Source organism: Coffea arabica, chromosome 3c, assembly GCF_036785885.1.
Source record: "Coffea arabica cultivar ET-39 chromosome 3c, Coffea Arabica ET-39 HiFi, whole genome shotgun sequence".
NCBI lineage: Eukaryota > Viridiplantae > Streptophyta > Magnoliopsida > Gentianales > Rubiaceae > Coffea > Coffea arabica.
Window position 1 is genome coordinate 19,373,783 of NC_092314.1, and position 14,768 is coordinate 19,388,550.

Here is a 14,768-nt window from a genome sequence, read left to right on the forward strand (position 1 = left end):
CGAATAAAAAGCATTTGATGTGGTTGGAGAACCGTACCATGTAATTTCTCCCATTTAATCTCTTCGAACACATCTTTAAATTGTGGCACAGGATTTTGAGGCAAAGAGGATTTCGTTTCTGTTCTTGTACTTGTACTTGTACCCACAAGGGTTGGGTCTCCACCTGACACTATATCACGTGGGTCATGAACTTGATCTATCTTCGAGAACGAACCGTTTGCCACAGCAGACGTAATTCCATTAACTTTCTATGAGTAGTCGCTAGCCTCCATCGTCTTATCTTCCGATGCAGCCTCTATGAATGTGCCATTAGTTGGATGAATGGAATGGTCATCGTTAGACCTCGGATCAGTGAATTTTCCCTCCTCGAGTGAATTCGATGTCGAAATCTGCAATCCAGCATCTGCTCTATCCTCCGGCACCACAGCCACAGATGAATTAGGTGGAGGAGGCAGCGCCTCATCCACTGCCTGCGTTTTCACAGCAGCAGGTTCCGGGATATTGCCTAGATCAGCAGCTGTCTCTCCTGTGCTCCGTGCGTGATCCACAGCAACAATCGGCTGCACGGGCGTGCCACCCTCCGCCATTAGATTTTGCGCCGCCTCCTTGTCTTGAACCTCAACCCACTGTTTGGAGCCAAAACCCACTCGAGGAGGATGCCCAGGTTCTTGCATCTCTCCTCCTGTCTTCTTTGTCAGCAATGACGGATTCAGTACATGGCATTCATCCACCATGTGTCCCTGGCGATAGCAATGAGAGCAGTATCTAGGGTTGTTCTCTGGTACAAGCTCTTGCCAAAAGCCTTCGTGTGCACCATTTCCAATCTAGATTCTCGAAGGCCGCGGTTTCAATAAGTCAACTTCAACACAGACCCTTGCAACGCTTGGTCTAGAAACGGCCACAGTCGCTGCATCGATCAGCAATGGAATGCCGAGCACTCCTACAACTTGAAACAATGCTTCCTTGTGGAACAAATGTAATGGAAGTTTAGGCAATTGAAACCACATCGGAACTACTGACGGTTCTCGATCAACATGGAAAGCAGGCGACCATTTGAAGACTCGCATAGGAGATCCATGGACATACCAGATCCCCCGAGACCAACATCTATGAAAATCAGCTTCATTATGAAAACGTAACAACACATGTCGTGGGTCGAGTAGCCCAACCGTGACTGCCTCGCGCAAATCCAGCTTGAGAAGAAAAGTTCTAATGTCCTCCAATTTTGGCCGCCGCCTGGAGAACTTGCCCACTAGCGCAAATCTGTAAGGAGCCACCAATTTGTCTAAGGCATCTTGTGAGAATAAAATAGCAGGTTCACCCTTGTGCATGGACGGAGTGGCCTGAACAGAAAGTGACGGTGTGGAAGATTTATCCGAGAATAGATCAGCAAACGACTTCCGAAGAAAGATTGGAGAATGCGAAACTTGCCTCCCAGCAGGTGGCTGGAGGGCTGCCATGTCTGGGACCAAACAATGATGCTAGTTCTCAAAGGATATAATTCCCTTGAACTTAGTTTGACAGAGGCAAATTATCAAACAACTGGTGCATTATAATAAACCTTTATTAATTTGCATTAGTTCCAAAGAAAGTACCCCCAAAATTTTTGCAGCAAATTAACTAAATCTAGTGTTCCAAACTCCAGATGTTCAAAATAAACAAATACCCAACCAAGAAGATTAATGAGATAAAAGAAAAAACTTTACCAAAATTTCTGCACCTAATCGTTGGAAGCAGAGCTTTTCCAAGACCTCACATATTTTCCTTCGTGGTTCTATCGTGTTCTTGAATCTTATTAGAAACTTTGAACCCAATTATGGACCATTAAGTTATCGTGATCATTACAAAAATCTAAAGTACTTGAATTTTGTTGTAGCTCATCCCACAAGTAGTACGATTCTTTTCGGCGAAGAAAATATTGCAGTTCAAGATAGAAAGTGGATGACTTAAAATACTAAAATCAAAAAGTTATCGAGCTCCCTAAAAGGGTACCTGATCAGCCATGGATTAGATGGGTATACTATGATGAAAAGCGAGCACTTCTTAATAATGTTGGGATACAAATGGGAGACTAAATGACCGGAACTGATGAGGGGCTCTGGAGTGTTTCTTGATAATGTTCGGATACAATGGGGATAAAATTCAAATCCAATAAAATAATAATTTATGGAATAAAATCCAAATCCAACAAAATAAAGGCTGACGGGATAAAATTCAAGTCCAACGAAATGATGGTTTGGGGGTTTAAACGCAAATCTAATAAAATAACGGTTCGTGGGATAAAATTTAAATCCAACAAAGTAACGATTCATGTAATAAAATACAAATTCAGAAAAATAAAGGTTGATAAAATACAAACACAATAAAATAACAGTTGATGGGATAAAATTCAAATCCAACAAATAAACAATTTGTGGGATAAAATTCAAATCTAATAAAATAAATGTTTGTTGGATAAAATTCAAATCCAACAAAATAACTACTAATGAGATAAAATTCAAATCCAATGAAATAAAGATTGATGAGATAAAACTCAAATCCAACAAAATAACGGTTTGTGGGATAAAATTCAAGTCTAACGAAATAACAGTTGGTGGAATAAAATTCAAATCTAACAAAATAAAGGTTGGCAAGATAAAATTCAAATCCAATAAAATAATGATTGGTGGGATAAATTTCAAATCCAATAAAATAAAAGTTTGGTGAGATAAAATTCAAACCCAATAAAATGACGGTTGGTGGGATAAAATTCAAACCCAACAAAATAATAATTTGTGAGATAAAATTTATACCCAACAAAATAATAGTTTGTGAGATAAAATTTAATTCGAACAAAATAAAGATTGGTTGGATAAAAGCCAAACCCAACAAAACAACGATTGGTGGGATAAAATTCAAATCTAACAGAATAAAGTTAATGGGATAAAATATAAATCCAACAAAATAAAAGTTTGTGGGATAACACCCAATTTTAACAAAATAACGATTGATGAGATAAAATTCAAATTCAACAAAATAATGGCTGGTAAGATAAAATTCAAACCTAACAAAATAAAGATTGATGGGATAAAATCCAAATTCAACAAAACAACGATTGGGGGGGGATAAAATCTAAATAAAAAAAAATAACGATTGGTGGGGTAAAATTCAAATCCAATGAAATAAAGGTTGGTGGGATAAAATTCAAACCCAACAAAATAAAGGTTTGTAGGACAAAATCCAATTTTAACAAAATAATGGTTGATGGGATAAAATTCAAATCCAACAAAATAACAGTTAATGGGATAAAATCTAAATCCAACAAAGTAACGAGTTCGTGGTATAAAATTCAAATCCAATAAAATCAAAATTGGTAGGATAAAATTCAAATCCAATAAAACAAAAAGGTTTGTGGGATAAAATTCAAACCCAACGAAATAATGGTTAGTGGGATAAAATTCAAACCCAACATAATAACAGTTTGTAGAATAAAATCCAAATCCAACAAAATAAAGGCTGACGGGATAAAATTCAAGTCCAGCGAAATGACGATTTGAGGATTTAAACTCAAACCCAATAAAATAAGAATTGGTGGGATAAAATTCAAATTCAACAAAATATCGATTGATGGGATAAAATTTAAATTCAGAAAAATAAAGGTTGATAAAATACAAATCCAATAAAATAAGAGTTGATGGGATAAAATTCAAATCCAACAAATAAATGATTTGTGGGATAAAATTCAAATCTAATAAAATAAATATTTATTGGATAAAATTCAAACCCAACAAAATAACTACTGATGAGATAAAATCCAAACCTAACAAAATAAAGATTGATGGGATAAAATTCAAATCCAGCAAAATAACGATTGGTGGGATAAAATTCAAATCTAACAAAATAAAAGTTGGTGGATGAAATTCGATTCCAAAAAAATAATGGTCGGTGGGATAAAATCTAAATCCAACAAAATAAAGGTTGATATAAAAAAAATCAAATCCAACAAAATAACGATTTGTGTTATAAAATCCAAACCCAACAAAATAAAGATTTATGTGATAAAATTCAAATCCAACATAATGAAAAATTGTGGGTTAAAATTCAAATCTAATGAAATGACGATTAGTGGGATAAAACTCAAATTCAATAAAATAAAGATTGATAGGATAAAATCTATTTCTAACAAAATAACAGTTGGCGGAATAAAATCTAAACCCAACAAAATAACGAATTGGTAAAATTCAAACCCAACTAAACAAAACTTGATAGGATAAAATTCAAATCAAACAAAATAACTATTGATGAAATAAAATTTAAATCCAATAAAATAAAAGTTAGTAGAATAAAACTCAAATCCAATAAAATAACGGTTGGTAGGATAAAATTCTAATCTAACAAAATAATAGTTAGTTGGATAAAATTCAAATTCAACAAAATAATGAGTTGGTGGGATAAAATTCAAATCTAATCTAAACCCGACAAAATAAAGATTTGTGGAATAAAATCCAAATCTAACGTAATGAAGGTTTGTCGGTTAAAATCCAAACACAATGAAATGACGGTTTGTGGGATAAAATTCAAATCTAATAAAATAAAGGTTGATGAAATAAAATTCAAATTTAAATCCAAATTTAACAAAATAACTGTCAGTGAGATAAAACTCAAATTCAACCAAATAACAGTTGACGAGATAAAATCAAATCCCAACAAAATAATAATTGTTGGGATAAAATTCAAAACCAAAAAAATAATGATTGATGGGATAAAACTCAAATTTAACAAAATAATAATTGTTGAGATAAAATTCAAAACCAACAAAACAATGATTGATGGGATAAAACTCGAATCTAATGAAATGACAGTTGGGGGGATAAAATCCAAATCCAACAAAATAACAGTTGATGGGATAAAACCAAACCCAACAAAATAACAGTTGGTTGAATAAAATTCAAATCCAACAAAATAACGAGTTGGTATGATAAAATTCAAATCTATCAAAATAAAAGTTGATGGATAAAATTCGATCCCAAAAAAATAATGGTCGATGAGATAAAATCTAAATTCAATAAAATAAATGTTGGTGGAATAAAACACAAATCCAATAAAATAACAGTCAGTGTGATAAAATTCAAATCCAACAAAATAAGGATTTGTGGAATAAAATTCAAATCCAATGAAATGACGATTGAGGGTTTAAACTCAAACCCTACAAAATAATAGTTGGTGTGATAAATTCAATCCCAACAAATAAAAGTTGATGGGATAAAATTCAAATCCAATAAAATAATGGTTGGTGGGTAAAATTCAATTTCAACAAAATAACGATTGGTGGGATAAAATCCAAATCCAACAAAATTAAAGTTTGTGAGATAAAATTCAAACCCAACTAAATAAAAGTTGGTGGGATAAAATCCAAATTCAACAAAATAACTATTTGTGAGATAAAATTCAAATCCAATAAAATAAAAGTTAGTGGAATAAAATTCAAATCCAATAAAATAACGATTGGTGGGATAAAATTTAAATCCAACAAAATAACAGTTGATGGGATAAAATTCAAAGCCAACAAAATAACGAGTTGGTGTGATAAAATTCAAATCTAACAAAATAAAAGTTGATGGGATAAAATCAAATTCCAACAAAATAACGATTGGTGGGATAAAATACAAATCCAATAAAATAAAGGTTGGAGAGATAAAATCTAAACCCAATAAAATAAAGGTTTGTGAAATAAAATCCAAATCCAACGTAATGAAGGTTTGTCGATTAAAATCCAAACCTAATGAAATGACTGTTGGTGGGATGAAATCCAAATCTAATAAAATAAAGGCTGATGGAATAAAATCCAAATCCAAATCTAAATCCAACAAAATAATTGTTAGTAGGATAAAACTCAAATTCAACAAAATAACAGTTGACGAGATAAAATTCAAAACCAACAAAATAATGATTGGTGGAATAAAATCTAAATTCAACAAAATAAAGGTTGATGGGATAAAATCCAAATCTAATGAAATGACTATTGGGGGAATAAAACCCAAATCCAACAAAATAAAAGTTGATGGGATACAATCCAAACCCAACAAAATAAGGGTTTAAAATAACTTTTGAAATCACATTTTTCAAAATTTGTTCCAGTGTAGGGTTTTTTTAAATAAAAATTGTCCCAATTTAGTTCTAACTGGACTTCTCTCTCTTTTTCTCTCTTTTTTTTTTTGCATTCTTCTGAATGAATAAACCAATCCATCACTTTGCCATATAACATTACTAACCTTCAAATTTGCAAGATTTTGATTTGTATCTTCTTCATCAATTTTAGTCATAAACACCTGTCTAGAGGGGATTTGTCAAAGTATAATATGCATTTGAATTTTGCACTAAATATTTTTTTTTATTCTGAAAAATGATGAAGTCAAATTACTCATGAAAACAACAATCTTATCAAATTTTGAACAATAAAGTCAAAGACATATTACCTGACTCTTGGGCGAAACCCTACAAATGTATTATGAAAATTTGCTCCAATTTGGGCCTATTTTAATTACAAAAAATTTTGTTCAAATGACTATCCATTTATTTGGACAAAACAAGAAAACTGTGTTTTCTAAAATTTAGAAAATAATCACATACTAACATGCAATGTAAATTTATGTACAATAAAAATTATATTTTTTAAATGAAAAAATTTAAATGTCGTATTCAAAATCATGTAGAAGACTCCATAATAAATTTCTCAAAACAAGACCAAATTGTAAAAAATTCATTTCTCACTTTAGGATCGGTGTTTAGAGAAAATAATCACTTTTCTTATTAGTCCATCCTTTAGGACCAAACAAATTAGTATTATCCCTAATTTTGAGGTGGTTAAGAAAAATGACATGTCATGATCTGTCTTACTTTTGTGCCCAGATTGTGTCTAACCCATTCAATATCACATTTTGGTGAAAACCAAAAGTTTATCACTTTTATTTCTTGACAAAATTCAGTCAACATATAAACTCTATAAGTTTGTAATATATGGGTAGAAGAGATAGGTAAACACGACAAAACAGGTTATGACCTTGTGATTGCAAGTAATTGGCAAATCCCTTAGAGACTTGATCCTTATTTCAATTGTTATAAAAGATAAGTTAGCAATGGACTTTATGAACTTATAATGTGACTTGACAACGATAGCTAAAAGAAACAAGATTTCAAGGACATTGCACTTAAGATCGCATTCTTTCCTAAAATTACCCCAGTTTTGGACTAAAAAACCTTGGACTCCATTTTGACTTTTATCATCAATCATTAGAGGGATTTCGGCATTGAATTTCTTTGCATTTTCTTCTTTCTTTTTTTTTCTTCTTCACATTTCCCTTTTTTTTTTCTCTTTCTCTTAGTTTATTTTATTGTTATTTTTTTGGTTTCCTCTTTGTTGTTTTAATATCGAAATCCTAAATATCAATGGTAGAATTGAAAACCACCTAATTTTCAAAATATAAATGCCCCTTTTTCTTTTTTTTTTTTCCATACTTTATGTCTCTTTCAAAAAAATGTTAGCATCTTTGCTATTTTTAAAAATTCTCAAATCTCCTTCCCTGATATGGGGTGTGATTATAAGTGCTTTTGAAATGAACCATCAATTTAAAATCAAAATATGGATGCAAAGGATAAACAGTGTTTAGATAGTAGAAATGATGGCCAAAGCATAATTTTTACTTCACATGACAATTAAAGTAAATAATAGTCCATTGGGAGAATCAATTCCTTTTTTTTTCAATGTAAGATTATAATCACTAAAACTATTATTTGAAATGAAATTGTACTTTTAAAGACTCAAATGGGAGAGCAGATGATAAAATCTGTATAGATAGATAAACGAACAACTAAAGTATCATTTCAAATTCTCAAAATAAACAAAAGTAATGTACATTTTTGCTTTCACTTACATGTGAATTGAATCTGATTAGACACAGTGGTTATTTTCGAAATAAAGATTGCCCCACTTTGAAATTTGTCGACCAATGTGATTGATTTTGGAGGGTTGATAGAAATGGACAAAATATGAATTGTAAAATGAAAGAGAAAAATATCGTGGTTGGTCTTTTAAGATAAACTACCAAGTTTGAGTGACCTCTTTTGATTTTGAGCATTCTCATTGATTAGTTTGAACCACAAGTTTAATGCATGCAATGATTTTTAAAAAGCTAAATACACTTGTAAATTTCATGCAAGAGATTGGGAATCCCAACTTAGTTTTATTTCTTAAAGTCCACCACGAAATCTCCCGACGAGCAAATAAATAATGAAATGTACATGATTATATACAAAACAATAGTTGTTTAAATGAAAACTTTATTATCACAAATGTTTAAAATAAATTTTTTATGCAAAATGTGTTAGAAAGAACAAATCAAGAAATTTTCTTTTTCTTCGACAAATAGTTATCTCGTGAAATCTCTTAGATACTTTAGACTAACGTTTTTCAAGTGGATTCTTCATATTTTTATACTATAAGATCTACCCAAAAATCAAGTAACACTTGTCATTTTTCAAAATTTATCAGACCAAAATTGTTATTAGATATAAAAAAATTATTTTTAGCTTATTGAAACATCTTTTATAAATGCAGGGGAGAGGAAAAAGAAAAGAAAAATACACAGAGTTAGTAAGCAAAATTGTAAAATCGGTATGCATGTCCTATGGAGGAAGTTTTTTATGCCAAGGGTTAGCTTAGCATGAAAAATACAATCCTCTGGGATAGGTATCATACAATACCTGATGGATCCTATCAATTTATTGACATTTGACTAAAAATAATAATTTAAAAAATTTGGCCAATTGAAATGGTAGGGGATGTCTGACTTAGTAGGATAAGGGCAAAGTTCGAATGGATTGACTACTTTGGTTGATACATGGAGAGATGTTAAAAGTCTATTTAGTATGAAAGAATCTACTCTTGAAAAGATTGCAACGTCTCGACTAGTTACTTCAGTAAACCATATATCGAAACTCTAAAAGAAAATAAACGGGTCAAATGGATTGGATGGAATTGATGATTTCTTCAAAAATTGATTGGATTGTCCTAAAAGTGAATAAATGGGTCAAATGAATTGAATGAAATTGATTATTTATTCAAAAATTGACTGGATTGCCCTAAAAGTAAATAAACTGGTAAAATGGATTGGATGGAATTGACGGTTTATTCGAAAATCGATTGGATTGTCCGTCCATTTGTAGTTTCAAATATCATAAATTTCATTGCAATGCATTAGTCTATGAGCCTTCTAAAATCAAGATTTGGTCTCGATATACTTATTATCTCAATAATGAGGATTCATTTGTGAATTTCTTCAACTTAATGCCCTTTACATAAGGGATTTTACCAACTTTGATAGAATCACCAAAAGTGAATATTAGAAACTCATATTTTAATGTGTAAAAGCTGTTCCATTATCTTCAATGCCATCACCGTGGAAGGGATCGGATCCTACATTACCTTGTGCACTGCCCTTTTGGATGGTACAAATAATATAAACGTGCAAGTTTGTTTGGATTAAATATCCGAGACACAAGGTAGCTTATTCCTAACATGGGATTCCCTATGTGGCATTCCCTCTATGGTTGATACATCATGATAGTTTATTAAAGTGAATAAATACACAATGTGTTAATTAGAATATGACCTAAAAGTGTACAATTAATACAATAACTAGAATTTAACGTGTTTTTTTACAAAAGACAGTCTGTAATACATGAGTACCATGTCAAGATTCTTATTTCTAAAATTTGTGAATGCAAGAGAAGAGGAAACAAAAAGATGTTAGTTCAATTAATAAATGACAAATAACATGTTAGAGCAACAAAATGATACAAAAATGTAAAGTAAAGAAAGAAGGGTAGAATCCCTCCCCCCGTGTTTAGTGTTCCCAATCGGGTAAAGTTGACTCTATCCTAAGCAATTTCTAACATGGATGCATGAGGTTAGGCTTACTAATGCATTTAGATTCGATAAGATTTCAAGCATCCAAACCTTCAGACCAAGAGACGAAAGGTCATCAATCCCAGGCCTTCAGACCTACGCGCATGTCATGCCACGGCCACATGTTCAAGTAGATCGATCCTAATCCTAATAGGGAGGAGTTGTGTGAAAACCACTAAAAAGAAAATAAGATGAAGGGTTATAAAGAAATAGCGTATGCATGTATGAAATGCTCCTTTAAGACATGAAAGCTCTAAGGTGATATTCCCCCACCCCTAATGCAAAAGCGCGATAACATAAATGAAAGTAAATAAATTATTCATTGTATACACAGAAAGCGAGGGGCGATTGCGTGTGTGAAATGCAATAATCCTAAAAAAGAAAAGGAAAGAGAAAGGAAAAAATGCAACCTAAACATCCCAATATGATATGTAAAAAAGGTTAGAAAAATAAAAAGATCGACTAAACCATGTGTTTGGACTCTCTAGAAGTCCCCAGTGGAGTCACCAGCTGTCACGCCTCATTTTTTGAAAAGCTGTAGACATCAAATTTTTGTCACAGTTTTTCTAATATTTGACATTTGTTTGAATTTTGTCTATTTAGGGGTTCATTTATTTTCATGTATTTATTTGCCCATTTTTCTTTTTTTTTTTGTAGATTTTCTTTTTGTTAAAAAAAAAGAGAGGAGAAGAGAAGATTTTACATTCTCTAATCATTTTGCCCTACCAAAACTACTATTAACCCATTTTTACACTCAATTCCCATTGACCTTTTTTATCATTTTGGTAAAAATCCATCATTTTATCCCATGGTTCGTTCTTGTCATTTGGTAAGAATCACGATTTTTCTAATTAATTCCTTTCCCTCTCACGCTTGGCTCTTTCCTTTTCTTTTCCACACAAGAACCACTTCAGCACACAATCACTCTCCCACTCTCTCTCAATTCATGACACTTCCAGGATAGCAGAGAAGCCACACAAAAGAAAGACTCCAATTTTTCCCAAAGTCTCCAACTCACACTCGGCCCTCTCAATTTTTCCACACTCACACACAACAAAACTCTCTCGGCTCTGTCTTTCTTCCTTCTCTCAATGTCACCACAATAACAACATACTCACACACAAATCAAATACAAAGAGAGCAAACAAAACACGGTCAAGGCTTGAAATTGCATCAAAAAGCTTCAACCAAGGGGCTACAACCTTCATTGAGGTATTTCTTTTTTCTTCTTTCTAGCTTTTCCTTTTCTTAATTAATTAGATTAAATGCATATTTTGCTGCTTATTTGTCTCTTTCTTTCTTTTTGTTGTTGTTGTTGTTGCTACTATGTTGTTGAAGTTTTGGGATAAGCCATGAGTAAAAGTTAAGAAAAGATAAATGGCCCTGTGAATGCCTTGTTTGTATTTGATAAAATGCCAAAATGAAAATATGAGTTAAATTAGTGAATCTTTTGTGCAAATTTTCGTCAAAACAGATGATTGTAGCTGGCACAAGGTTCAAAAATATTTGGTTATCTAAAATTTTTGGAGTTTTTGAGCCTTAAAAGCATTGAATATTTATCTTCATTTTGAAGCTGTTTTGCTTTAATGTATCATTCTATTTTTTTTTTGCCAAACTAAAGTCATAGTTGCATTATAGAATCCATAAGGAGTATTATAGTATAAATTTGATGATTTTAGTGTTAATTATGGTGATTTTTAAAAAAATACAAATTGGGCTTTTTTTGGCAAATTTTGCCACTTTTGGTTCATTTTTTGTAAAAATTAAGTCCAAAAATGAATTCTTCGCGAAAAATCGAGTGAGGATGTATTTTGGTGAAATTTTGTGACCGAAGCCTCACCGGAGAGAAAGAAGAAAAGAAGAGGACGAAGAATAAAAAGAAAAGAAGAGAAAGAAAAAGGAGAAAGAAAATAAAAGAAATGTTGGGCTGATTGTTATATTTTTTGGTGAGCTTGTTTCTTGATTTTCGATTGGGTTAGAGTTTTTTTTTCTAGGCTTTTCGTCCGGAGTTTGGGTAATTTTTCACTTGGGCTTGTTTTTATTTTCATGAAAACAGCCTGCATTTTTCTTTAGGCCAGAACAACCCAACTCAAGCAAAAATGAAGGTCCAAATTTGTTTAGTTGTTTTGCCCAAATCAGAAACCGGATTTTGCATTTTGCCCCCTGATCATTGGAGTAGTTTTACTGTGGCCCATAAATTTTGGATTTCTTTTAATTAGGCCCTTGATTTAATTGTATTTTGGTCCCTAAACTTTATCTTTTATTTAATTTTGAGCCCTGTACTTTTGAAAAATATATTTTCCCCCAAAATTTTTTGATTTTTGCAATTTAATCTCTAATGACTTTTTGACTCTCTTTATTATAATTGTTTCTTTTCTTTAATAGCTAATTATGTTACCTTTGAATGTATTCAATTTGTGAATTTTAGATGTTGTTAAGTTTCTTTGTGTTTAACATATTAATGTGAATTTTGTGCTCCATTATTATTATTATTTTTCAATTAAATTGGTACCATGATTCTTTTGTTCATTTTAAATATAAATAGGGCAATTTGACTCCATTTAGTCACCACTTCAAAAATGAGGTACCCCTATTATTATTTCAATGTCAATTACGTGCTCTAATGTGCTTCTACGTGCTCCTATGTGCTTATATATTTTTATATGCTTTCTTATTTAGTTGATTTAAATTTTCTTATATTTGTTTAGTTAATTTTTATAATTATTTGGGAGGTATTAAATATCTCAAGATGTAATAGATATGTAATATTTTTGAAAAATTGTAATTAGATAGACAAATGTAATAGATAAGATCGATAGATTTATTTTATTATATTTGCCCATTTTAGATTGTAATTAGGTCCCCCTATTGTAATAGATAGGATAGATAGGTTTCTTTTAGGGTAAAATACAAAAAACCCCCCTATGGTTAAGGAAATTGACATGAAACCTCCTCATTGTTTAGAAACACCCGATTAACCCCCCGGTGCTTTGGACTTCTTAGGATTTTACCTACTAACTGGTTGGGAAATCGGTAATAATATGAAATACAAAAAATACCCTCATTTATAATATCTGAAAAGGTACAAATGCAATTAGTAAATCTTGAGCGGTACTTCATGTGTAGAGAAAGTAACTCTAAACTTACAGCCAAGAAGAAAGTGTTTTGTGCAGATTGGTCGGCGATTCTGTGCAGATCGATCGGCACACTGAGTTGTAGTGAAGATCGATCGGCGTTTCTGTGTAGATCGGTCAAGGGTTGCAATGCATCGAGCATAGCTATTAACCAGGTAATCTCATATCTAAACCCTAAATTTCAGAGGAGTTTATTTGTTTGATGGTAGGTGTTGTGGTAGTAAATTGTTGGGGGTATTTTGAAACTTGGTAAAAGAAATATCAGTTTTGGCTTAGTCAGAAGTTTTTCCGACAATCTTTGTGGGAATTTTTTTAAAAAAATTGTTAAATACGCAAAATGTCAGTTTTGGCTTAGATAGAAGCTTTTTCAACAACCTTTGTGGGAATTTTTTTTTAAAAAATTGCTAAATATGCAATAAGTATAGGTCTTTTTGGATATATCAGGACTATTGTGGTCCATATTAGTATTGATTATATTTTTTATCCTTCTAGATAAGTGTGTTAATTTTGACTATATCTATGACGACCCGGCTGTCGCGCCCCATTTTTTTTATAAATAAAAATAAATTTGGTTTAAAAAATGTATTTTTTGATTCAATTTGTGATTGAAAAATGAATTGTGATTTAAAAGAAAAATGGGTCTAAATGGGGGTTTTGAGAATGCGACGATTTGACCCAAAATTATAGTTTAAAAAGGGTTTTTGAAATAAAAAATCGGAGTCGCCACTTGGTAATGAGTTAAGGTGTACCAAGTCACCTAAAAATGAATTTTTAAAGAAAAAATAGGAAAAAAGTAGTAAGAAACCCCTTTTAAACGACTCCTAGTCCACGTAAACCAACGAAAAAGGTTCGGGAGTCACATTTGACGAAGGGGAAGGCAAGGATAAAAATCCAAGGCACCCCTTCGACCTAGCCAAGGCTAGTTGCGTGATTTAATCAAAGATTTTTCTTGTTTTAACCAAAGAATTTATTACATTTGGATGTACTACATGAATGCAAACCCTAGACCTAGGGGTATTGGGGGAAATTTCTCTTCAAAGGTTGAGTGGTGCCAATCACATTAGTTGTGAAGCCCAATAACGATCTTTTGAAGAAGTCACGAATAATGCGAGTGGGATGCAAATGAATGGAATGCATGTATGCAATGTGAAGGCATGAGTTTGAAAAAGTAATAAAAGACAATAATGTGTAAGTGAGAGTGTGCACGTGAGTGGGCAAGGTGCGGTATGTGAAATGATAATGTGAAGTGCATGTGTGCAAGTGATGATTAAAAGTGTTCGTGTGCAAGTGAAGGGATAAAGAGGTGCACGTGTGCAAATGGGAGGAAAAATGAAAGTGCAATGATAGAGTGGATTTAGAATGTATGAGCCTAGGGTATTCATGCATATTGGGTACGGGGAGACCTAAATCGTGACTCAATTTGCCCTTTTATAGAGGGAATACAAGCGTGCTAAGGCTTAGAAAAAACCACACTCGTCTATATCCCATATTTAAGGGGACTCTCAAGCAAATGAACCCTATAACTAGCATGAAATGCAAAAATCCTAAAATGAAAGGAAAAGGGGTTCGAGGGGCATGCCAAATGATAAACTAAGAAAAATGCATGACATGTAATGATCACGCAAACATGTACTAACGAGGGGAAATCCCTAAGGGTCTAGCGTTGGACTAGCCCATTCTATGAATTCCGA

The 14,768-nt window shown here is 32.3% G+C and overlaps 1 protein-coding gene across 1 annotated transcript; it reads right to left on the bottom strand.

Moving 5' to 3' along the window:
• Positions 1–824: 824 nt before the first annotated feature.
• LOC140037879 (uncharacterized) lies at positions 825–1,460 on the bottom strand. Its single transcript, XM_072083034.1, has one exon. The coding sequence runs from the start codon at positions 1,458–1,460 to the stop codon at positions 825–827; it is 636 nt and encodes a 211-aa protein (XP_071939135.1).
• Positions 1,461–14,768: the final 13,308 nt, after the last annotated feature.